Here is a 23,672-nt window from a genome sequence, read left to right as displayed (position 1 = left end):
AGAACAGCTGAGCGATGGAGAATCCGATGGCACTGAAATGCCTGCCGTGGGTCAGAGAGGACACAGGCCCATCCACTCACCATTCTGCTGGGGCGGGTATCCTCCCTGCATGCCAGGCTGTTGCTGAGGTCCCGGGGGGCCCACTGGCCCTGGTGGTCCAGGGGGCAGGTGGTTGGCCTGGGCCATGGAGGTGGGGGGCATCTGAACTCTGGGAGGAGGGGGGCCAGAGTGGTAAGGAGAGGACTGGGGAGGCATGGGGCCCGGGTACTGCCCAGGGGGAGCAGAGGAGGGAGGAGGGCCCGTGGGAGGGAAGGGCCCAGGTTGAGAGGAGGGAGCTCTAGGAGGGAAGGAAACCTGGGCAGGGGGAGGCGGGCCAGAGGCATAGGAAGGCTGGACGACAGGCGGAGGGGCAGAGGAGAAGGGGGGCTGTGCAGGGGGGAAGGACTGCTGTGGCTGGGACACTGGTGGGGTTGGAGCTTGGCTGGGTGGCACAGGACCGGAGTAGGAGGATGGGGGGAAGGCTTGCTGTGAGGAAGGAGGAGCGGAGGAGGTGAACGGCTGTTGGGAAGGAGGGGGAGCGGAGGAGGCGAATGGCTGTTGAGAGGAAGGAGGAGCAGGGGGGGTAAACGGCTGTTGGGAGGGAGGAGCTCCGTAGTATTGCTGTGGAGGTGCAGGGTCACTGGGAGAAGGGGGCTGGGTGGGGGCTACGGAGGCAGGGGGAGGGGCTTGGGTATACGAAGGAGGAGGTGCTGCCGAGTAGGCGGCACTGACTGGAGGCTGAGAGCTGTGAGGAGGAGCTGAGGAGAGAGGAGGAGAGAAGAAGGTGTATTTGACTCAGGGCGTCAGTGAGTGACCAAACAGAGGCCTGTGGTGGACACATTCCTGTGCAATCAATGAATCAATATGAACTGTAACCATTACGGTACTTCTGTTAACTCTCACCATATCCTGGGCCTGCAGGGGTGGGCGGTCCAGAAGAGGCGATCTGCATGCCAGTCATCTGATTGGTGACCTGCTGCATGCTGGGTGGGGCTCCATACTGCTGTGGGTAGGAGGGGTGCGGCCCTGACATGTTCAGTGCCCCTTGGTCGTATGGCTGAGACACTGCAGGCCTGGAAATATACATACACTCAGTCAGCACAATATACAAGTACGTGTTCAGGGATGTGATCACTGAGTGAACATTTTAAAAAGGGAAGAAGAAAAACCACATCCCTGCATAATTATATACGCTAAAACCTCATAGCCAACTAGGGTTTGGGTATCAAGAACCATGGGATTTTGATTGGGATGCAGTCTGGGAAAATGTTCGGCTATCCAGTATCCTCACACAACCCAGATCACCAACAGATTAATCTAAATTTTGTTCACAGGACTTATTTAACCCCTAGACCAGGGGTTCCCAACCTTTTTTCCCCCAGGGACCCCCAAACATCTCTGATGAAATTCCTGGACCCCCCTCCTAATAAAATACCATAAAATACTTTTTTTTGTCATTTTAATACTTTTTTTTGTCATTTTAATAACAAACTGCTTATACACAGGCATATGCATCATAATTAGACCCACTATGCTTCTTTGACTTGTGCCTTCAATCAACAAATCTCATCTATGTATTTCAAAATGTTGGCCAATATTCAAATCCTGTATTCATCCTCTCAAATCAGGCCCTAATGGTGAACGGTTTGCATTTATGTTGAATGAAGTAAGAATCCACTGCAGTAAAAATATCCTCACCTCGAGTGGTGGTAGTAAGGTTGACCGACATGAGAATGTCCTGCTTCAGATCCTCATTTTCGATATACTGCACATAAACGATGAGCACAGCCTCGTCTGCGACAGTTGTAGTTTCATCAAGTTGTATGGCAAATGGACCCTTTCTAAGCTTTTCTGACAGCTGCTGCTCGCAATCACTTGACATCTTATCAATTCGGTCTTTCACTACATTGTTCGAGAGTGGTACTGATTTTAGTTTATCCGCACAGTTTCTAAACCATTTTGATGCAGGCTGGTTTGATGAGCTGCTCGCCAATATTGTGCGGTTTCTTTGCTTTTGCAATTAAAAGCGAACACTCAAAGGAGGCTTCGGTAGCCTTCTGTAAATCACTGCCAGCCCTGCTCCACGCTACTCTAACATCAACGGGCTTGTTCGCCTTGAGAGACTGTTCTTTCCTCCGAAAAAAGTCTGGATCCTTCCCAACGGTTTCTGGGTGCTTAGACGCCTGATGTCTCTTCAGCTTGCTGGGCTTCAGGCTCGAGTTTGCCAACTTTTCTCCACAAATCACACACTCAGGTCATTTGTCTGGTCCCTCAGTGAAGCCCATGGTGATGTAATTTTCGCGATTGCTGTAGGTATTAACTTTTTTTGCAGATGAGCTGCCGTCATCTCCTTTTCGTTTGTCACACATTTTCGCCTCTGGCGGCTGACTGCAGATGAGCCGAGAAAGTTAACTAGCGTGCTAGGCTAGCTACGGAAAGTGATAGTCAACTGATTCGCGTTTTAGCGGCTACCCGGTAGCCTACTGTTAATGTTCAAAAATCATGTCTAGATGTTTATTTATTTATCTTTATTTTGTATTGTAGTGGAGAGACTATTCATGCTTCTGATGATAAAAATATGCGAATTAAATATTTATCTGAAAAAAAAAAAAAAAAAAAAAAAATCATCTGTGGTCTGGCGGACCCCAGGTTGGGAATCACTGCCCTAGACGATTGAATTGAATGGGTCTCAGACCTGACTCTCGATGTACCTTGTGTCCAAACGGTGCCACAGGAACATTTATGCATTATGTACTGGGAATGCCCTCCTATATATATAAGAACAAAAAACCTGCTTGTCTATATGATGAGATACAATTCACAATCAACAGACACAGTTACTCCACCAGGCATGTGTCAATGGAAATATGTACTGTAAAGATGCCAAGAACAAATGCAATGAAAAGGACTGTGATGTATAGAGCCATGACTGCATGGAATTCCTTACCACCTGCACTAACTAGGGTTGAAGACAAACAGACATTTAAAAAACACCTTAAAAATCATATAAGAAAGAGTGGTACTGTCAGTTAAGTAAACATAGTGGGTGATTGAGAAGATGGGTATGTGTGATTGTTGAACTTAGATTTTTAATATATTTGTATATTGTATTGAGATGTATTGTTATGCTTTAAGTGAACATATATGGCTTGAAACATGATTGAGTAGATGGGTATGTGTGATTGGTGAACTTAGATATTTTATGTGTGATAGGTGATATTTTATTATATAATATTTTTAGGTGTTATTGAGGTGTATTGTATTGTTTTATTGTATTGTATTGTATTAATTGTATTGTATTGATTTTATTGTATTGTATTGATTTGTGTGGACCCCAGTAATAGTAGCCTATGCCTGTGGCAATGGCTAATGGGGATCCGAATAAACTAAACTATTGAGATTTTTTGGGAAAATGTTACATCTCAGCTCTCAGACATTTTCTCTCTGACCATACCTGTATCTCCTTCTGTATTGTTATTGAATGATGTCTCTCAATTACCGACCTCTACACATGTGAAAAGACTCATTTTGGCCGGCCTCACAGCAGCAAAAAAATGTATTGCCTCACGTTGGGTTCACCCAGACAAACTCTGCCCGAAGGTATGGTTTCTCACCTATCTTGATGTGATCTATCTGGAGATATCCACTGCACATGTTATAGGGGTTAATTAATCTAATATCGCGATTTGGTTGGCTGCTGTGGCAAAGTTAAAAGAACGTATATAAGTTGGGGGCGGCTACGTGGCGTAGTGGGCAAGGCGCTCACCGCGAATGACGGAGACGCTGGGCTTGCCTGTTCGAGCCCAGCGCTCCACATTGCTTTCAGTTTAGCTGGTCGTTCATACTAATACACATTGGCCGTATTAGGGGGTGGGAAACTGATGGGTGGGGATCGGCCGTTGTGGACAGCGACTCCTACAGGTCGGTTGGTGCGCCTGCGCAGTAGAATCAGGAAGTGTCGGGGGCAGCGTGAGCCTCCCACGCGTTACTCCTCGCCACAGAGGTCGAGCTGCGCAGGTGAAAAGATGCGACTGCTGTTACCTCAAGTACCGGAGGGGACTTGTGCTATGTATGACTTAGTCCACATTGCAGCCGGCTTGTGGGAGGCAAGAAACAGCGTTTGTGACAGGGGAGGGTTGAATTGGATGATACGAAATTGGGATGGGAGAAAATATAGAAAATGGGAGAAAAAGTGGAAAAAAAAAAAAAAAACGCATATAAGTTTGGAAATTTTGATTACTGAATAATGTATTGTGATTGACTCACGTTGAGGTCCTGGGGTTAGCGGGGGGGAGAATGAGCGAGTGTCAATTTTTTTTGGTCGCGGGCTCGGGGTGGGGGGGGGGCCTGGTTCAGGGCCTCGGCATGTCGTGGTGTTAAAGAGGCATGATGCTTTGACTCGCTGGGGCGCCGGACTCGGGTCCTCGAAGGTTGGGGATCGTGGCTGCCGTGTATGGTGATGGAGGGGGCTTGGGATGACCACTGTACAGTCTGTCTCAATTATTGTCTTGTCATGTTGTGTTAATTTATTGTCCTGGGATGTCTTTTTATGTATTATTATTATTATTATTATTATTATTATTATTATTATTATTATTATTATTATTATTATTATTATTATTATTATTATTATTATTATTATTATTATTATTATTGTGATATGTTTTGTTTCATGCTGGGGAAAAAAAAATTATAAAAAGATTTGATAAAAAAAATTTAAATACATGGGATTGATAAGAAACATGATTCTCAAATCTCCTCAATGATTCCTACAGTGTACTTGACATGCTCATATGAGTTAACTGCATTGAGCTAAGAATTCTACTCAACTGGCAGGACCTGTTGCGATGACCTAGGGCGTTTTAACACCTAGCTCGTTTGGAGCTGTTGTTCCGGAACCTGGGCCCTGTTTCTTGTACCTGGTTCAACTAAGTCGATCAAGATGTCATTATCCAGCTTCAGTTAACCCGATGTTTGAAGCCGGGATTTTCCTGTTCCTCGAAGGTGGATTCAGTCTCGTTAACTCAAGCCAGACTTGCGACCCAGGCTAAATGCGCGCGGCCGCTTCAGTTGAAAAGCCAGCACGTATCGATAGCAGAGAATCTGATTCTCTAGCGGCATTGATTGATTAATTGATTTAGAACTTTATTAACATATTGCAGTACGGCTCAATCGCCTCGCCGACAAGTTAAATGCGTTATCTATAGGCTAATTTCAAGTCCCTCATTACCTCAATCAATCAGATTATATTTCTTTAAACTTGCCTGCTGGATTGAATAATCAAATGAGATCTTGCTAGCGAAAATAATTAGTAAAACTGTCATACAGAATAACGATACGGCTCCCTTACCCATTGATTGATGTATGGTCGATCTTTTACTTATCTTCTCTGTGGTCTAACGGGTTGTTCTTCTGACTTTCACGCAGACGACCGGGGTTCGAGACCCAGTCGTCTCCTTCTTTTTGCAATATAGGAATAATTCAATTTGGTGCACGTTGAGAGCTATATAAAGAATGACATCCTCAATGCATGTAGATTTATATGGAAAGACGGGGATTCGAACCCCGGTCGCCGGGTTGCCAGGATTGAGCACTACCGCTGAGCCACTGTGCCAGATGGGATAAATTCATTGTTTATACATTAATGAACGAGAGACCCGTGTTTAGAATATTCTTTGTTTTGAAGGAAGTTTTATCTCTTTATCCTCATTCATTAATGTGACGTCAACGGCTCATTCAATTTCTCAAATCCGTCAAACAGCGCATCTCATCAGACATCTTAATCCCAGTTACAATTAAAATAACCACATAATGTGTACATCGCACGAGCGAGCGCCACGGTATATATAACGTGCATTATTTAGGACAAAGTGAATTTAGTATCAGCATTTTGGGTCTATTTTACATTTCAAAAGCCCCCTCTGGAAGAATGGAGCACAAAAACGTAATTCAGAATGGTATAATGCAGATCGTAGACTGTGGGAATAATTTCAGGAAACGGGCTGTCACTTCTTTGCGGGGGCGTGGCGATGGTTCAGGCTAACTTGAACTTAAACTCTGCTTTCGACCAGGCTCAAACTTTTGGATCTGTTGTCATGGTGATTTGGAAAATCCAGGTACGGGGAACCGGAAAGTCCGGCTAACTCAGTTATCCAGTTAAAGTTATCCGGCTAACTCAGTTATCCAGGTACGGGGAACGGGGCCCTGGAGTGTTTACCCCCTATTTCGGTTCATTTGGGCATATGTGAACACAGCAATCGCATTCTGGTGCGGAACAAAACAAGCGGGCCAAGACCGCCTAGAGAGGGTGGTCTCGGCACACTTCCAACCTAACCCGAAGCGACTCGTACGCTGTGAGAATGCAATCGACTTAACAAACCGACACAACTCACTTGCCGTACTGTATACACGTTGCATGATGACGCTTTCGAATTGAATTGTGGGCGGGATCAGTTTGTAGTCTTTAGGCAGCTAGATCGGTAAAGTTAACTATAGACCACCACAACACTTCCGGGATTCTGAAATCGGGGAGGAGATAGCGGGGAGAGCATATGAATGAATGTGGATGAGAGCCTTGATGTAAGTGGTTGCAGCTACGGCTGTGGGGGTGCTGGAGACATGATCGAATAGACTTTTATGCGCCCGAGTTTCCTGAACATGGCGCAACCCATTCCTAATCGATCAGAACTAAATCGGCCGACTTACATCACGGCTCTCATCCAGATTCATTCATTCATTTGCTCCCCCCGCTCTTTCCTCCCCGATTTCAATGTAACGTAGAGATTCAGGGTTAGGGGGGAGGGGGCACACCCCAAAATCTGACCAATGAGTGACAGTTTGCTCGCGCATGCGTTTGTTTTGGTCCGCTGTTAACACAGCCGTGTGAACACAAACAAACTAAGGGACAAGTGCAACATTGTATCATTATAGTCCCCGTGTCTCCCTGAATCGGAACAAAGCAAACGAACTACAGGTGTGAAAACGCCCCTACATTTTACATTTAGCTGATGCTTTTATCCAAAGTGACTTACAAGTTTTGTACGACAAGTCAGCAGGAAGGGTACAACTCTATCAACTGAGTAACAATGTTCATCAAAGTGCTACAATGTAGGTTAGTATATTAGGACAAGTGCATGACAGTAAGGTTAGTTAATAGGGATGCTCGATATTGGCTTTTTTACCGATACCGATATTCCGATATTGTCCAACTCTTAATTTCCGATACCGATATCAACCGATACCGATATATGCAGGGTCCCCCCCCCCCCAAAAAAACTGAATAATTTCAGGTAACTAATAATTTCACTGGATATTTAAATAACAAATACTGTTATTGTTTTTTTTTTTTAAACCGATACCGATATTTTCCGATATCACATTTTACTGCCGATTTCGGCCGATAATATCAGTCGGCCGATAATATCGGACATCCCTATTAGTTAATAATAATTATATGAGAGAGAGCACGAGAGAGACTCGCATTAAGCACGACACGAGTCTGATCATTACGGAGCATGCACTGCATTCCGTTGTCCCGGAATGGATTTGGTAGATGTCATTTCTGCGTCTCCGTAGACAATGCAGCGTCACCGTTTTTAAGAGTCATAGTGAAGATTGATTTATATGAAACCCGATTTATGTACAATTTAAGCAAATTCCACGCCATTCTGCGATAATTCTGAATTCCATGTTAATATCTCAATTCCGTGAAATCCTCTGCGATTGTGCGATCGCAGATTCCATAGGGCCCTACTTTCAGGGCTCTAGATTGCAAAAGCAAGCAAATTCATGTAGTTCATAATTGACTTAGTGGCACTTGTGCGAGTGGGGGTAAAAATCAAATGGTTCATTAAAACAAAGATGCAGTCATGTAATCTATTTTAAGATCAGATGACGACATATTGCACTGGTATTGCTAATTATTCTATTAGTTGAGCATGTCAGGCATGTCCAACTACAGGCTGTGATAACATTCCATTCCTCCCTGACTGGAATAGGCAACTGGTGACTTTGCATAGTCTAAAACAAGTTATCCTCAGTCGAGGAAACAGCACAGATCAGAGTTGAAACAGCCCATTCATTGTGGAGACGACAGCCTATTCAACCCATTCAAACAAGCAAGTTCCAAAATTAAGCCGTCTACAGCTGATTCTTTTCCAAAGCAAAATAAGGGGAGAGAGAATAATAGATAATGACACATGTGAGTTTTTACTCCCGTCTCCCCCTCCCGACTCCTTGAGTCTGATGCGTAAACCCACAACACTGAGCCTCTCCTCTCATTTGTCGGTAAAAACACCTATTAGCCTCGAGTACATGTTATCTCTACACTTGACCTGGCTGGTTCACTGTTGCATGCTGTCCACTCGGTGCGTGTATGGCGGAGGAACTGCAGCTGAGCCCCGCCTCCCGCAGAGCCCCGCCTCCCACAGAGAGCAGACTGAGATGAGAACAGGGACAGAAGCAGCACGACTGGCTAAAATGTTGGCGACATTCTATGTAAACGGCAACGTCAATTTAATATGGCTCCTTTGATATGACCATCAGAAACCGATGACAAAAGAGTCAACCGGAGGAAGACGCTTGTGGAAACATCAGTCACCCCACTGCAATAAACACGCAGACATTATGAGTGCTCCGGTGTTTTACTTCGGGTCGTCCATTTGAAATACCCAGGTGAACAGCCTTGTCTATATATACGGTCCTCTTACTTGCACCGAAACCCTTTTCATTCGAAACTTGGCTGAAGCATGTTGGACCAATAGCCTAAACCTGCCCAGAATGAAAGCTAGAATAGTTTTGGTTCTGGGTATATAATTTTCTCCCCCATCAAAAATATAAGAATTGGAATCAATAAAATCCAAACAATACCCAACCCTGATGCCAACCACACAAACCTAGTCAGTAACCCCTTTCACTGTTCCAGGTAACACAACGTTCCAGGTCTTCCAAGTAAATAGGAACCATGGCGCCAAAGCCCTCTCCGTAACGTTAAAACAACCAGAGGTCACCCAGGTCATCCAACAAGACGTACGTATTTGCCCAAAAACATTTCAAGCTCCTTGATCACGTCTAACGCAACATTGTGCCTAGCGGCCTGTAGAACGTCTAACGAAACCTTAATTAACCTCTTAAAAGGAAAACTCCAACATTTTGGGAAATTAGCTTATTTGGCATCTACCCTGGAGTTAGACAAGAAGATACATACCCTTTTTCTTCTCTATGCATGCAGTAGGAGTAGGAAGACACGCACCGTTAGCATAGCTTAGTGTCAGTCACTGGAAGTAGGTTCCTCCATTAGCCTAGTTCCAAACATCTTCCTACTCCTACTGCATGCACAGAGAAGAAAATGGTATGCATCTTCTTGTCTAACTCCAGGGTTGCCAAAATGTTGGAGTGTTAAGATACATACCTTTTTCTTCTCTGTGCATGCAGTAGGAGTAGGAAGACGCGCACCGTTAGCCTAGCTTAGCATCAGTCACTGGAAGTAGGTTCCTCCATTAGCCTAGTTCCCAACGTCTTCCAAATCTACTGCATGCACAGAGAAGAAAAAGGTATGTATCTTCTTGTCTAACTCCAGGGTAGATGGCAAATAAGCTAATTTCCCAAAATGTTGGAGTTTTCCTTTAAGCCCGAGCCATATTTTCAGAAAATTCGCCTAAAAGTACATACCTAAGTAAGTGGAAGATTGCTCCGCTTCTACAAGGCTCATTTGAATATTCTTGGTATCTAGGGACATCTATGGATCTCAGGGGATGTATTCCCACTCCCAGTGTCAGAAGTATTGTGTCTGTTACTAGGCTTGAGTAAATTGTAATGAACCAAAGAGAATATCAATTATTATTATAAAAAAAAAATTGACGGTGAATAACACCATGCTAACTAGGACCGTCTTAAATACTTCGAAGCTTCGTTCGATGGGCATGGGATTCGAATGGGAAAATAAAATACTTTTTTTTATCCCCCCTCCCACCTGCAAAATCTTGCGCCTCTAATGCAATGAACAAAGGTTGCAACATAATAATGTAATGTCGTTGGCTGTGTAACGGAGAGCAGCCGCCCAGGCAGCGCAGCTCCCGACTCATTATTCGTTTGATTAATTAATACAATCCACTTTATTTATAGAGCATATTTAAAAACAACAAAGTTGACCAAAGTGCTGTACAAGTCCCACAACACAAGATAAATATATATATATATTTTTTTATTTTTATTATAATAATAAATAAAAAAAAAAACATTTATCTCAAAGCTTCGAATTAAAATCGAATCTCGGCCCAGAAGCTTCGATTGCCATAAAAAGCTTCGAAGGTCAGCCCTAATGCTAACATTGACCAGATGTGAAACATTTAGCAGCTTCTTGAGATCAAGTGTACAAAAAAATCGAAGCAAATGAATAAAGGGCAGATGATTTACAGGGGGTTTTGTAGATACAGTACAGTACTAAATTTTGCCATCCGGACACATGCTACCGGTATTTTAAATATGAATCAGGGATGTGATTGCGCCTTAAGAAAAAAAACTGGGGGGCCGCTGGGTGGCGTAGCGGAGATTGCGCTCGTCACCAATGCAAGAGACTCCGGTCTCGAATCCCGGTGTCAGCATTGCCTGCGGCTTGGGCCAGTCGTCATACTATCTCAATTGGCAGAGGTAGCGGGTGGAAGTCGATGGGTGGGGATTGGACGTTGTGGACAGCGACTCCTACAGGTCGGTTGGGTGACGCCTGCACAGCAGAGACAGGAAGTATCGGGGGCAGCGTGAGCCTCCCACGCGTTACTCCTCGCCACAGAGTCTGCGCTGTCTGGTGAAAAGATGCGACAGGCTGCCTCCTCGTGTACCGGAGGGGACACATGATGCAAGGCTTCTATCCTCACTACAACCGAAATTGGGATGGGAGAAAAATAAGGAGAAAAAGTAGATACAAAAAAAGAAAGAAACCTGAAGATTTTCTAAACTATCCTTTTTTTTTATAACACATTTGAATGAATGAACACATTTTATTTTTATATATTGAACTGTTCACAGGGAAGAGGAAGGTGGGAGAGGAAAGGGACAAAGAAAACGAATCAAATATATCAGTGTCCCCCTAAACATTTTAAAGGGGGGTCATCTTGACCCCTCCCAAGTCATCCTGGCTCAAACACTAACGTTAGGACCTTATATTTTCTTCTTTGCAACACCTGTAACGCCTCCTCTCAAAGTCTTGCCTAGTACTGCGAAGGGCTGCAGTTGGACTAATGGACTATTTTGCTTTTCTTTTGCTCTCAGGTCGATTTTGAGAATGAAGGTGGTGACATTTCTCCATCTCAGCTTCTTGGTTATGTCTAGGTTGGCTTCTGTACCTCATGCTTGAGAGTTTGATGTTTCTACAGAGCTTCACATTAACTGGACAATGCTTGCTCTCCCTTGAGTAGTGTTGAGTGGCAGACTGCAGCACTGCTTGCAAGTAACCTTCCCTGGTTGGGCAGTTTTACAAAAGCAATCCAGTGTTAGTGTGTTTCCTAGTGTGTTGACGTCTTTACAGCATCTCGCGCCACTCAACAAAACTGCTAACATTATCGATGCAAGAATAGCAGGTCTGATAAATGTTGCTTTCGCGTTTCACTTAGACCAGGTGGAAAAATAATCAAAACATATACAAAATAATAATAATAATAATAAAAAAAATTAAAAAGATTATGAACATTTTTAATCATGATTTTAGGTCAGAAAAAAACGGAAATCCGGTTAAAAGCGGAGAAATCGCATCCCTGATGAATATAGAATATCAGGCCTATAAATTACCTTATTATGGCCAAGTCATACATCTATAGGTCGGCCAAATCTCCTCTTTCCAATGGCAGAGTTAAATATGGATTTAGTACCACCAAAGAAACAAACTACATTGTATTTTATGGCAATAACGTTCAGGTTTGTTTGACCCGTGAGATATAATCATGGAAATAACATAATAATAATTCACGTTAGAAGTTTGACGGGGGCTGATGTGAGCTGGGTAGTGTAGTTTTATGAAATTCGAAAGCCCATATAAAGCCCTTGGTCTCCTCTTTCATAGGACTACAAACACGAATTACGGCATAATTTCCTTGGGTGAATATCCGCCGTTTTCCAATGCAATGCACGGAGAATTCTTTAAACTCTTATTTCGCTAATAACACTTAAAATCATTGGTAAATAAACGTAGTGCTGAAAATATACACTTTGACTGCGGTTTTGATTAGTTAGGGTAAAGGTTAGGGTGTTTACTCCTGGCTACAAAGAAAAGCAACATTAATTAATAGACTGTATTGATCGATTTATGACGCGATATTAATCTCGGTTCAGTACCAGGCCTGTCGGGCTTAATGGGTTAAGGGTGTCCCGATGTCAGACGGATGATACAAAACAGATTTAGGGATGATATCAGGGTGGCAGGGGGAAATGAGACTGAAGTCATGTACAGGCACGTGTTTTTTCTTTTTTTTCTTCACTTTTTCTCACCATTTTCTATTTTTCTCCCATCCCAATTTCGTATTTCCAATTCTTCCATCCCCCATCTTGAACGTTGCTAGACTATGCCTCCCACTGGTCGGCTGTAGTGAGGATAGAAGCCTTGCATCACGTGTCCCCTCCGGTACACGAGGAGGCAGCCTGTCGCATCTTTTTACCGCAGCAGCTCGAACTCTCTGTGGCGAGGAGTGTGGGAGGCTCACGCTGCCCCCGATACTTCCTGTTTCCGCCGCACCGGCGTCACCCAACCGACCTGTAGGAGTCGCTGTCCACAACGTCCAATCCCCACCCACCGGCTTTCCCACCCTCTAACACTGCCAATTGTGTTAGTATGACGGCCGGCCAAGCCGGTAGCAACGCCGAGAGCTGGGCTCGATACCAGCGTGTCCTGCGTTAGTGGCGAGCGCCTTGCCCACTGCGCCACTCAGCCGCCGCTGTACAGGCACATGTTTTGATTTGGGACGGTGATTCTTAATTTTGGGGGGAATAAAAGTTAGTCCCATTAACAACGCACACACAACTGGAAATGTCCCAAAACATAGGTCATCTGAGACCAGGAAGCCAGCTTATAACGACTCAATGTGCATGCCTCTGTGGCAGCTCAATCCCATTTATCGGTCTGGTTGTGAAAAAAGCCTCCTCTCCCCTTGGCAATGTTACATATTCCATGTATGGAAAGGGGGAGTAATTACCTGTGTGGTGCCTGCGTCATTAGTGGGGGTCCATTATGTAAATCCCCCTGACCATACTGGGAGTAGCCCTGGGGAGCTGAGACTGGAGGAGCCCCAGAGGTAGGAGGCCCCCTGGTAGGACCTGTGGGAGAGAGAGGGGGGGGGGGGGGGGGGGGGGGGGGGGGGAGAGAAAAGGAGATAGTGAAAAAGAGAAAGAAAGAGTAAGAGAGGAAGACAAGAGATTATACATTCAGCCACTAGCAATCAGGGCTGTACCGAATGTCATTTTTACATTTGAAGCTTCTATTGAAGTTTTCGAATGAAGCTTCGAATGTCTGTCGTCATATTTTATGACGTAATCATAATTTTTTTTGTCAAACAAAATCCTCAATTTGAATAAAGTGATTAATCTGATTAAATTTGTCTTTTTTATCCCTTTCACTGCCGCACTACCAAACGGTTAACCCTTTCAATGCCACACACGCCACACTACAGAAGGTTAACCCTTTACTATCACACTACCGGTTAACCTTCTGTAGTGGCAGTGAAAGGGTTAAATCAACTTTCTTTAATGAATATAACTCGTCAGTTTCGTCAACATAAATAATCCAATAAGGGCACGGTTGGTACGAAAGTGATGGTGCGAGCGCCGAACGCCAAGCGGATGCAGATAAATAAAATATCATAAATTATGTAGCCTAAGTTTTTATGACAAGTCATATACTATAATATTAGTGTAGCCTAATCTTTATCTGCAACTGTGAAGAAAAACCCCATTGGTTTAAACAGAATGAATAGACATTTATTTTATAAAAGAAAAATGAAAATATTTAGAATGTTGATTTAGAATTCGAACGCCAACGTTATGAATGAAGCTTCGAAGCTTCGAACTATTCGGTACAGCCCTACTAGCAATACATCATTATTTTGAGTAAGAGTCCACCTCCTCAACAATCCACCCTGGTGAGATTAGTGCAGGTATCTGAGCGGCATGGTTGTGACTTAGCGTGGCTATATATGCAAAGGTCCATCGGCCGCAGTGGTTCCCATATGACATAGTTACATTCCCAGATAGTTCCTCTGGGGTTAGGACAGTCTAAATACTGAAACCAGGCTGTGTTTTAGATGCACCAGTCGGGATGCATAGGCCCAATGCTGATTCAAGCCAATAGCAGCGTTTCAACAGAAATTACCCTGAACCTAAAACTACATTTCATGGTACTATTATTGTTCCTTCGGCCCATTGTTGTCTGCGTCTCCACCGCAGTGTAAAGACCCGAGAAGATTCGGAAAATGTGTCCGCCGACATATGAAAAAGATCTCTAGGCATTCCAATGTTCCCTGCATACTATTGACATATATTGGTCCTCACATTGAACAAGAACGTGCAACTGTTCTGCACTGTTGATCTTCTCTGTGCCTGTGTTGCCTAATAATAGGCAATAGCAATCTTTAAATTCTTAACCCGCAAACACTTAGATTTAGGGCTGACCTTCGATTATTTTTTTGGAATTCGAAGCTTCGGGGTCGAGATGCGATTTTAATTCGAAGCTTCGAAATAATTTTTTTAATTTGTTTTAATACATTTTTTTTTATTATTATAATTTTTTTTATATATATATATATTTTTTTTATGTTGTGGGACTTGTACAGCACTTTGTTCAACTTTGTCAGTGCTGTAAAGTTTAAACCTTTTTAAATCTTAGACAAACGAAACACTTTGCTTTCATGAAATATTGTAAGCCGTCATTTGAGGCTTTATAAAAGCAGCACAATGTACACAAATCTGTCAGTGCCGAGTCCGACCTCATCTTAAATAACAAACAGCATTGCTTGTTGTAGTTAACAAAGAGAGGCAGAGTTGATTTTGCACAACATTTTTTATTTATTTTTTTAATAATCAAATTTTATTTTCATATTCGAATCCCATGCCCATCAAACGAAGCTTCGAATCTTTGAAGTATTTAAGACAGCCCTACTTAGATTATACAATATTGTGGTAAGTAAGAGATTAGCTTGAAAAACTTTCAATTTTGTGCATAGATCACTACATTTATCAGCTTATAATACGCATTTCATGTTTGCATTTTCTTGAGTCCAGATGACTCGTATTTCCAAACGGGGCTAATGTTCTCGGCGCCCGAGTTGCCTAGTAACAGGAAATAGCGATCTTTAAATAATTAACGTTAACCTGCTAACACTTCACCTGCCTAGCTTATGTGTTGCAACTAAGATTTGCTGGGGAAAACAATAGCTTTTGTGCATAGATCACAAGATGCATCAGCTTATCGGGCGCCCCAGTGGCGCACCACATAGATAGATACTTTATTATTCCCCTTGGGGAATTACACTCAGTACATACGCTCAGCATCCTGGGTTTGAATCCGGCCCAGGACATGTGCTGTATGTCTTCCCCCATCTCTCTCTCTCCCAAATTTCAAACTGTCCTATCCACAATAAAGCGCAAATGCCCTAAAAAACATATCTTTTAAGATGCATCAGCTTATAATATGCATTTCCTGATTGAAAGCAGACGACATTGGCGAAATGGATATTAAATGTCTTGTTAAACATTTGTAAAACACTGCCAGAACAGGGACGTTTTGGGGGTCAAATAAAATCACGGAACGTCTGCTTAGACCCTGCTCCCCACTGTGGAACCGTACTGGACTCTTTCACACTGCGCGTTCAAGATGAGAATCTTACCGCATTATTCCACCTTATGTAAAAGGTATGAACATGGAATGGGGGGGTCAAAGTTGATGCGGCATTATGCCGTCAGCAGGTATAGTCAAATTGACAAAGCAGGTTTGCCCCAGCGTCTGAGTGAATGGGACTGTCCATTGCGGGACAGGGGTGTGATGTTTTGATGACGTGGTTAATTCTGTGGGGGTTCGCTTGTAGGTAACATCATAACCACAACTATTTTCATAAGTGGACTGCTGCCCCATGCCACTATTCCTGCAGCTCCAACCTGTGAGAATATTGCTTTGTCTAGCTATCAGTTGTCACATGAAAGGTGGGATAGAACAAAGGCTGACCACATGATATAATAATCATAATAATAGGCTACATGTTTTATGTTGAATTAAAATAATATGCAACGTGAGAAGACGCAACTTTTACCGTAATGAGTTTTTGTAAAAAGCTCACGGTACATCAACTGGCTGGCTTGGACTCGTACACCAGTCTCAAGAAAAAACAGTAACACTGCAACATCCACTTTGGAATAAAGCCATTTTTGGGACATGGAACCTACAACTCTGGAACACGCCGTTCTGTCTAAACGCACGCCCGTTAGTGGTATTATGCCATCTCTGCTTGGTTCAGTGTCAACAACCAAAGCCGGCCTAATGAAGGTGCTCCTTTCGGCATAATTGAAAAGGGCTAGAGTGCCTCAAAATGTCACTAGTTAAGGGGGGGGGTTCAAGTTTCTTTATTATTTGTCATACAGAATACTTTGCATGAAATGTTTCTTTCTCTTCCTGCAGTGAAAGGGGGGCTAATGATGATTGCGAGGGGCAGGGTGGGAAGTCACAGTGATAGGGGGAGAGAGGCTGTTACCTAAGTCAAGAGGAGAGGACAAGTCAGAGACTGGGTTGGCTGCCACAGCCTTAGAGGGAAAGCTTGCATAAGGAGAGTAACCTGAAATACAAGAAAAGAGGGAGAGAAACCAAGTACAGGGGGAGGAAGGGAAATAAGAAGCCAGATGAAGGGGGGAGTGGGGGGGTTGGAATAAAACGTGAGAACTAGAAAATAATGGCCACGACACACTCTCTTACAGTTACAAAGTGCACTCAAATGGCAGAGCGGGAGAAAATGCAGGACACTTGGATGTTGTGGCCTTGTGATTACCGGAGCAGTAGCAGGGCCATCCTGCTGTGCACCCTACATTCTCACACAAACCAAACACTCAAAAGCACATAGACAGATGCTGCATTATACCTTGTGGTGGAGCCCCAGGCTGGTAGGCGGATGCTGGGCCGTTGTAGGGTGCGTAGGGGGCTGGGTAGCCCCCTCCTAGGGGAGCGAAGCTGGGTTGGCCGTAGCCGGGCTGGGGCTGCCCGTATGGAGACGCCATGGGAGTCTGCTGGTTTACATTCATCCTCAGTTCATCCCTGAATCTGGGACAGATCATAATCACCAAGAGTTAAGGATGACAGTAAATGTAATCACACAAAAAACAGACAACTAAGTCCCTTAAGCCTGTTACTACATTAAAAGTATAGCACAGGATTCAATAACAGACCAGGGAAAGACAACATAATATCAAATTCATATTCATGTTGCCTAATGAAAGAATGCAATATCAAGGCCTGTGCAGAAACCAGGCAGCAAAACAGCAATTTTTACAGTTCTAAAATAACACAAACATCAGCTTGAGTGAAGTAGTGAGATCGAGGAGCATCTAGTAGACACTCCCAGAAACACTAGTTGTTGAATAGCATGGATCCCTAAAAATAGCATCCGGTCCCTAAAAAAAAAAAAAAAAAGTACACAATTATTCTAAAGCATTTATTGATAGTATTCTTTCTCATGATATGTTTTGCCAGACAATCTAGTGCAATGTCACCGTTAGTGAAATTATTATTATTTTTTTTCTACTTTTTTCTTTTCATGTCAATGTTCACACGCACAATATACGCTTACCTAGGATTTGACTTGATTCAACAACAAAGCAGTCGGGGCAATGGGAAGCCGAAAACTTCGAAAATGTGGTTATTTGAAGTTTTGATTTTTTTCCCCACAACTGAGGTAGGTAGATACATTTTTAGAGACTAAAGTACCGAAAAAAGGTACCGTTGGGTACCGGTATCGGTTCAAATGTGAACGGTACCCATAGCCTAATTATAATTTTTTTATCTACCAAAACGCATCGACCAGATGCGGTCTTCATTAGAGCGCAAACTGACCCCGATGTGGACCCTGATGAAGATCAGAACTGGTCCATATGTGTGTCGGTTGCACAAACCAAACGTGATATGATATTTTCCCCACATCACGCACTGCAGTCATTGCTGCTGAAAAGACTGGAGTGTCAAAGCCTGTGGGTGCAGCAGGAGATGTTGAATCCCAACAGGATTCATGTTGAGAAAGGCAGATATGACAGTCTGGATTCTGGAGTGCCCCTGGGGAGAAGACCTGAATCTGCCCACACAGCAGATCTCCTCACACTGGGGGGGGGGGCTGCAAGACAACAGCGACCAAGACTTTCTCACACCACAAGAGATAAGATCAGAACTGACATTCACTGTCTCCTCTCTCTCTTCTACTTCATTTTTTATGTGGGAGCGGAAGCTGTGCAGTTCAGGCACAAAGTTCTGTAAGAGACCAAATGTGAATTATCTTCTGTTTTCAACTATTATTGAAAATCATGAGTCATAGGAAGACATGCGACGACAAGATGAAAATTGCTTTTATGCACCACGCACCTGAAATCACAGACAACAAGGACACAATAATGACAATATACCGCTAAACAAGATTTCCAAACACACCAGCCTGCATGTGGCTTTGCAGCATTTCAACAGACTAGGCAAACATATGAATACTTTTTACACTCATTTCTATTAATACTTCCTTTGCCAAAGGAACACCTTTATTAGCTTTCTAGGTTTGAGTCATGCCGCTCCCTTAGACTGGCTCACTATACAGACCAACAAGGAAGATGCCTAGGTTCCGCCTTACACTTATGGAGTGGGTGTATATGTGATTGTTACAAGGGGAGATGGTGGACTAAGCCAAAACTAATTCAAAAGTGGACAACTGCATCTGGTAACATCATAACATGGTCTATGTCTATGGTGGTAAACAATCACTCCATAATGCCCCTTGAATGAATGACACGCCTCTGGTAGATCAAAGCATCATTTATACTTGTATAATGGTCCAAAACATGAACTTGGACGGCAGTCAATTTGCTGTGTACTTGGATCATTTCGTCATAGTTGACATGTGTGTGTGTCCATCCTGAATGTTTTGTGGCGTCTTCGTTTGGCTCCTAGGGGTCTCTCTACCCTATGTGACAGTATGATCAGAGTATCATCTGACATACAAAACACGGGCTCACGGAAAACGGCCTTTGAATAATTCAGCGGTGCAGGTGCCACACGGCAAGAAACACAATCGCTAGTCGTGCAGTTATTTAGCTGGTAGAGAGACGGGCCTGTTGTTGAAGGACCCACATATAGTATGTATGGCCCCCCTGGCTAGCCAACTAATGTGACAGCTAACGTTAGAAGCATAAAAGAAAATAACGTGAAGGTTCACGTTAGCTGTGTCAGCGAACGTTAGCTACAGAAGTAGCCGCAACCAACCACAACCTCCTTAAAGACAAGCAAGACGAAAGCCACTTATATGGAATGTCAGTTAGCTCAGTCGAGGAAATCTAACCTGACAAGATAGATACTAATGCCAACAACCTCAATGCCGCAACATAATGTTATATTGGGCATGCTATATGGACTAACATGAGCTAACTAGCTAGCATCAGCAATCAAATCATTCTAGCAACAACAATGGCTAGAGAGACAACACTCGATCGTTACGTTACTACTACAGTCCTGAGCCGAACATGATCGTTAGCCAACACATGTCATTGTATCAACACACTGCGCAAAGAAGCAGCACCGTCGACTCTCTCCACTGACAGTTCACGGGGCCTTGCTGGCTAACAGTAGCTACTACTAGCGGCTGAACGAGTTGAATCAGCTGTGAGCTCAGCAGACTACTGGAGGAGGGAGCGACATGTTAGCTGGCTGGTTAGCGTCGGCTAGCTGGCGAGCCTATAGCCCAGGCTAGCTAGCGTTAGCTCACGTCGTTAGATGGTTAGAAGAACCATGTTTTCTTTCGTCGGGGAGGGGTGTCACACAATATAACTATGTCGATCTCGAAACCCACCTCCGAAAGTGTTGTGAATAGCGACCCTTTCAGAGTAGATACTGAAGCCCGGTGGTGGTCGTCCAACTATCACACCGATGATGTCGCCCCGGGGTGTTGCGTTATAATCCCTGCTTCCACCTCCTCGGCGTCTCTCTCTCTCGGAAGCGGACATCCACCGGAACTGCTGCAGCGCCGTGGTGCCACGTCCACATCCGGCAGTGCGTCGCAATCAAATCACTCTGACAGTGGGGGATGTGTGGTCTTGTGGGGGGGGGGGGGGGGGGGGTGAATTGTCTGAATATATCAATTGTTATTTTGTTCTACCCTCAACTATCTGAGAGAGAGAGAGATTTTGTGTGTGTGTGTGTGTGTGTGTGTGCGTGCGTGTGTGCGTGTGTGTGTGTACTAACTACAAGGACAGACAATACAATTAAAATAGTCTGACAGTGAGTGATTTGTGGTGAATTGTCTGAATATCAATTGTTATTTTGTTCTACCCTCAATTAAGAGATAGAGAGAGAGAGAGAGAGATTGTGTGTGTGTGTGTGTGTGTGTGTGTGTGTGTGTGTGTGTGTGTGTGTGTGTGTGTGTGCGTGTGTGTGTGTGTGTGTTTTTAACAGACAATAAAATGAAAATAGCACAAAAAAGCAGCAGAATCTTGATAAAATAGCACTAATTTACAATATTAATTTATAATAAGCACAGCATGGGTGTGAGTGTGTGCAAAGCAGCAGCAGAAAAACAGGAGGGATAGCACTAAATTACAATACAACAATCACTGTCTGTCTGGATGTAGTGTGTACAAAGTAGCAGCCGAAACAATGATAAAGTAGCACCAAATTATATTATAATAATCACGGTACAGGTGTAGTGTGTGCAAGTGGCAGCAGAAACACTAACTATCACTAAGTTGTATTACAATAGTCACAGTATTGTCTCAGTATTGACTCAGTACAGAGGGTGGGCAGACAGGCAGATGTATTCCAGTGCATGGGATTATTCAAGCCTCAAACGATTGACCTCTAAAGGTTACGTTAGTTAAGTAGTATGTGGTCCAGTTATGCTGCTCTGATTACATCATCTTGAAGTTGGCAGGCTTCAAATTTCAAAGTGCATAATATTCATACAGTATTTTCTATGCAAAATCATTTAAAAAATAACTAGTAACTGATCAGATAAATGTAGTGGAGTAAAAATAAACATTTTCCTTTGAAATGTAGTGGAGTAAAAGTACAAAATTCCCTAAAATGAAAATACTGAAATAAAGTACCTCAAAATTGTACTTAGTGCCAATCTCGAAGATCGCCATTTAAATAAATGTCTGTTAAATCATTATCTAGCCAGCGCTACATGAGGTAACACCATGGTGAATGAGCCTATTGGCTATGCAGAATCAATTAGCAAGTATTATGAACAAGATGTCTGTGTCGACATTCCCAGGAAAAATATAGTTCCCGTATCAGAAGATTGCTTTCTTGTGTTACTACCAGTTACCAAGGTTACCCAGGCGCAATCTGCCAACTGATTGACATCACACAGGCGACACTGTTTGGTTTTCAAAGTGAACTCTGGGAATTGATGTCCAAAAACACACTTGCAATTACTGCTTATCGCCATAGGTGCCGCCAAAGACAATGAAATGGAGATCATTGTGATTGTACAAGTATTTTTAATTTAAATTTTTTTACTTTCCACTGCTGTTGACACAATACCCTTCTCCTCAACACCCAGAGATGACGGTAACTGCTAGTGTCTTTGGACTAGTGCGATGAACATTCAAACAATTCCCCCTCCTAATAACCTCCTTCTCTGCTCCACTGGCTTTGGGGGGCACAGTGGGCAGGTGGTGACAAACTCATGATCTCTGGCTGGCCAGGGTGGCTGTGCTGGGGGTTGGGAGGAGGGGGTGGTGGTGGGGGATGGTTATTTCGGGAGGGTATATCAGCAGGCACCCTCTGGTTGGAGGACCAGAGAGTGACATGACAAGTGTTGACTACAGAATGAAGGAGGGTCTTGGTATAAAACACACACACACACACACATACTGTATACACACATGCATGCGCGCACGCACACACACACACACTCACTCTTGACCCCTCTCACCCCCTACTGCCCGCCCGCCGACACAGCATTCCACTGTGAGCAGATGAGAACCAGCCACCCCCCCCCCCCCCCCCCCCCCCTCTCTCTATGGGTGGAGTAATTGAGTGGGCATGGTCACAGAGACAAGTGTGTGTCTGCAGAGGGGCAATACATAGTGTACACGGCGGCCCGGCTCACTCGGTGGTACTAGCAGAGAGTGAGAAACGGAAGAAGGAGCGAGCAACACTCACTGTCTTAGTCAGAGGCCCCGGCAGGCTGTGAAGCGTGAGCAGGGATGGTAGCGGAGGAGGTGGTGGTCTCGCTCGCTGGAGGCGCGCCATGGGGCTTCAGACTACAGGGAGGAGTAGAGCAACAGAAGCCACTACAGGTGGCCAAGGTACAGTGTGTGTGTGTGTTTGTGGCCTTGTTTTCCTACTGTTGTGGGGACCAAATGTCCCCATAAGTCATGAAAGCACATTGGCCACAAGGTAAATGAGCTATGTTAAGGTCGCAGGTTATGGTTAAGGTTAGGGTAATGCATTAGATAATTAATGTAAGTCTATGGCATGTCCCTATAATGGATGGATTGTGGGGTGCAATTAAACAATAGGGTAGATGGGAAGCTGGAACAGGGCTGTGGTCTGAGGCCTAAAGGGACATTCTTGAGATATGATTCCTGTATATTGTGGCTGTAGTTCATTTGCAATGACTATTTGACTACCCAGTAGTCTAATATTGTTGTTTCGCATTTACAACATAATGAAATTCTACCTGTCATGGTTCACTTTGGGTTTGTAGGTCAGTGGCTTACCTTACAGGGCCCAACCCCTTCACACATTGCATGGCCATGGGCAATGTTCAGTGCAGGTTCTCACACAGCTTGGCGATTACAGACGAAATGTCATATCATATTTTCTCATTTATTTTCTGTGTAACTATATTTGTTTTGTCCGGTGTGATGTGATATCTTTTTTTTTGGTAACAAAAATTTCTTGGTGTGACTTTCATTCAGAATGTTCTATTCTTATCCAATTACCATTGCAAGTGATTTTTAAGACTCCTTGAATGGTTATCACTCACCAGTCATTGCTGTGTGTTGATAATTATCACAGAGGAAATGAGTATGTCTCTTTTTGTTTATGAATCCACAGAAAATAAGAGAAAACAAAAATAATCAGCTCAGAAGGATAGAGCTCTGTCTGACTTGAACACAGAGAATCAACTGTGTGTGTCTATGTGTTGGCATCTGGAATAGTAGGTTCACATAGGTGTATATTCACATGTACAGTATGTGGCAACAACAGCAATGAATTTGTATTCCCTTTGTCATCGTACTACACCACTGAGACACAATACGTCAACTGAGAGATGATAAGTCCACCGAGACACGATATGTCAACTGAGACACGATAAGTCCACTGAGACACGATATGTCAACTGAGACACGATATGTCCACAGAGACACCATAAGTCCACTGAGACATGATACGTCAACTGAGACACAATAAG

The 23,672-nt window shown here is 43.7% G+C and overlaps 2 protein-coding genes across 3 annotated transcripts in view; one reads left to right on the top strand and one right to left on the bottom strand.

The window, feature by feature from the left end:
- Nucleotides 1-20,230, bottom strand: part of sec24c (SEC24 homolog C, COPII coat complex component) — a 63,415-nt gene extending 43,185 nt beyond the window's left edge. Inside the window, exons 1-6 of one of the 2 annotated variants that reach the window (XM_084323787.1) lie at nucleotides 20,097-20,230; nucleotides 17,142-17,320; nucleotides 16,761-16,841; nucleotides 13,218-13,338; nucleotides 943-1,112; nucleotides 81-797 (exon numbers count right to left, since the gene is read on the bottom strand). In XM_084323787.1, coding sequence (XP_084179913.1) covers nucleotides 81-797; nucleotides 943-1,112; nucleotides 13,218-13,338; nucleotides 16,761-16,841; nucleotides 17,142-17,301 — 1,249 coding nt within the window. In that variant the 5' untranslated portion in view covers nucleotides 17,302-17,320; nucleotides 20,097-20,230. The remainder of the gene's footprint in view (nucleotides 1-80; nucleotides 798-942; nucleotides 1,113-13,217; nucleotides 13,339-16,760; nucleotides 16,842-17,141; nucleotides 17,321-20,096) is intronic. The other variant, XM_084323788.1, reaches the window with a different exon arrangement.
- Nucleotides 20,231-22,458: 2,228 nt separating this feature from the next.
- The window catches only part of LOC311235559 (synaptopodin 2-like protein), a gene marked incomplete at its 5' end in the record, with an annotated part of 28,677 nt that continues 27,463 nt past the window's right edge, over nucleotides 22,459-23,672 (top strand). Inside the window, one exon of the mRNA XM_084323028.1 lies at nucleotides 22,459-22,560. Coding sequence (XP_084179154.1) covers nucleotides 22,459-22,560 — 102 coding nt within the window. The remainder of the gene's footprint in view (nucleotides 22,561-23,672) is intronic.

This window comes from Notolepis coatsorum (assembly GCF_963971535.1).
Source record: "Notolepis coatsorum genome assembly, chromosome: 10".
NCBI classification, from domain to species: domain Eukaryota; kingdom Metazoa; phylum Chordata; class Actinopteri; order Aulopiformes; family Paralepididae; genus Notolepis; species Notolepis coatsorum.
This window is presented reverse-complemented; position numbering and strand designations above follow the sequence as displayed.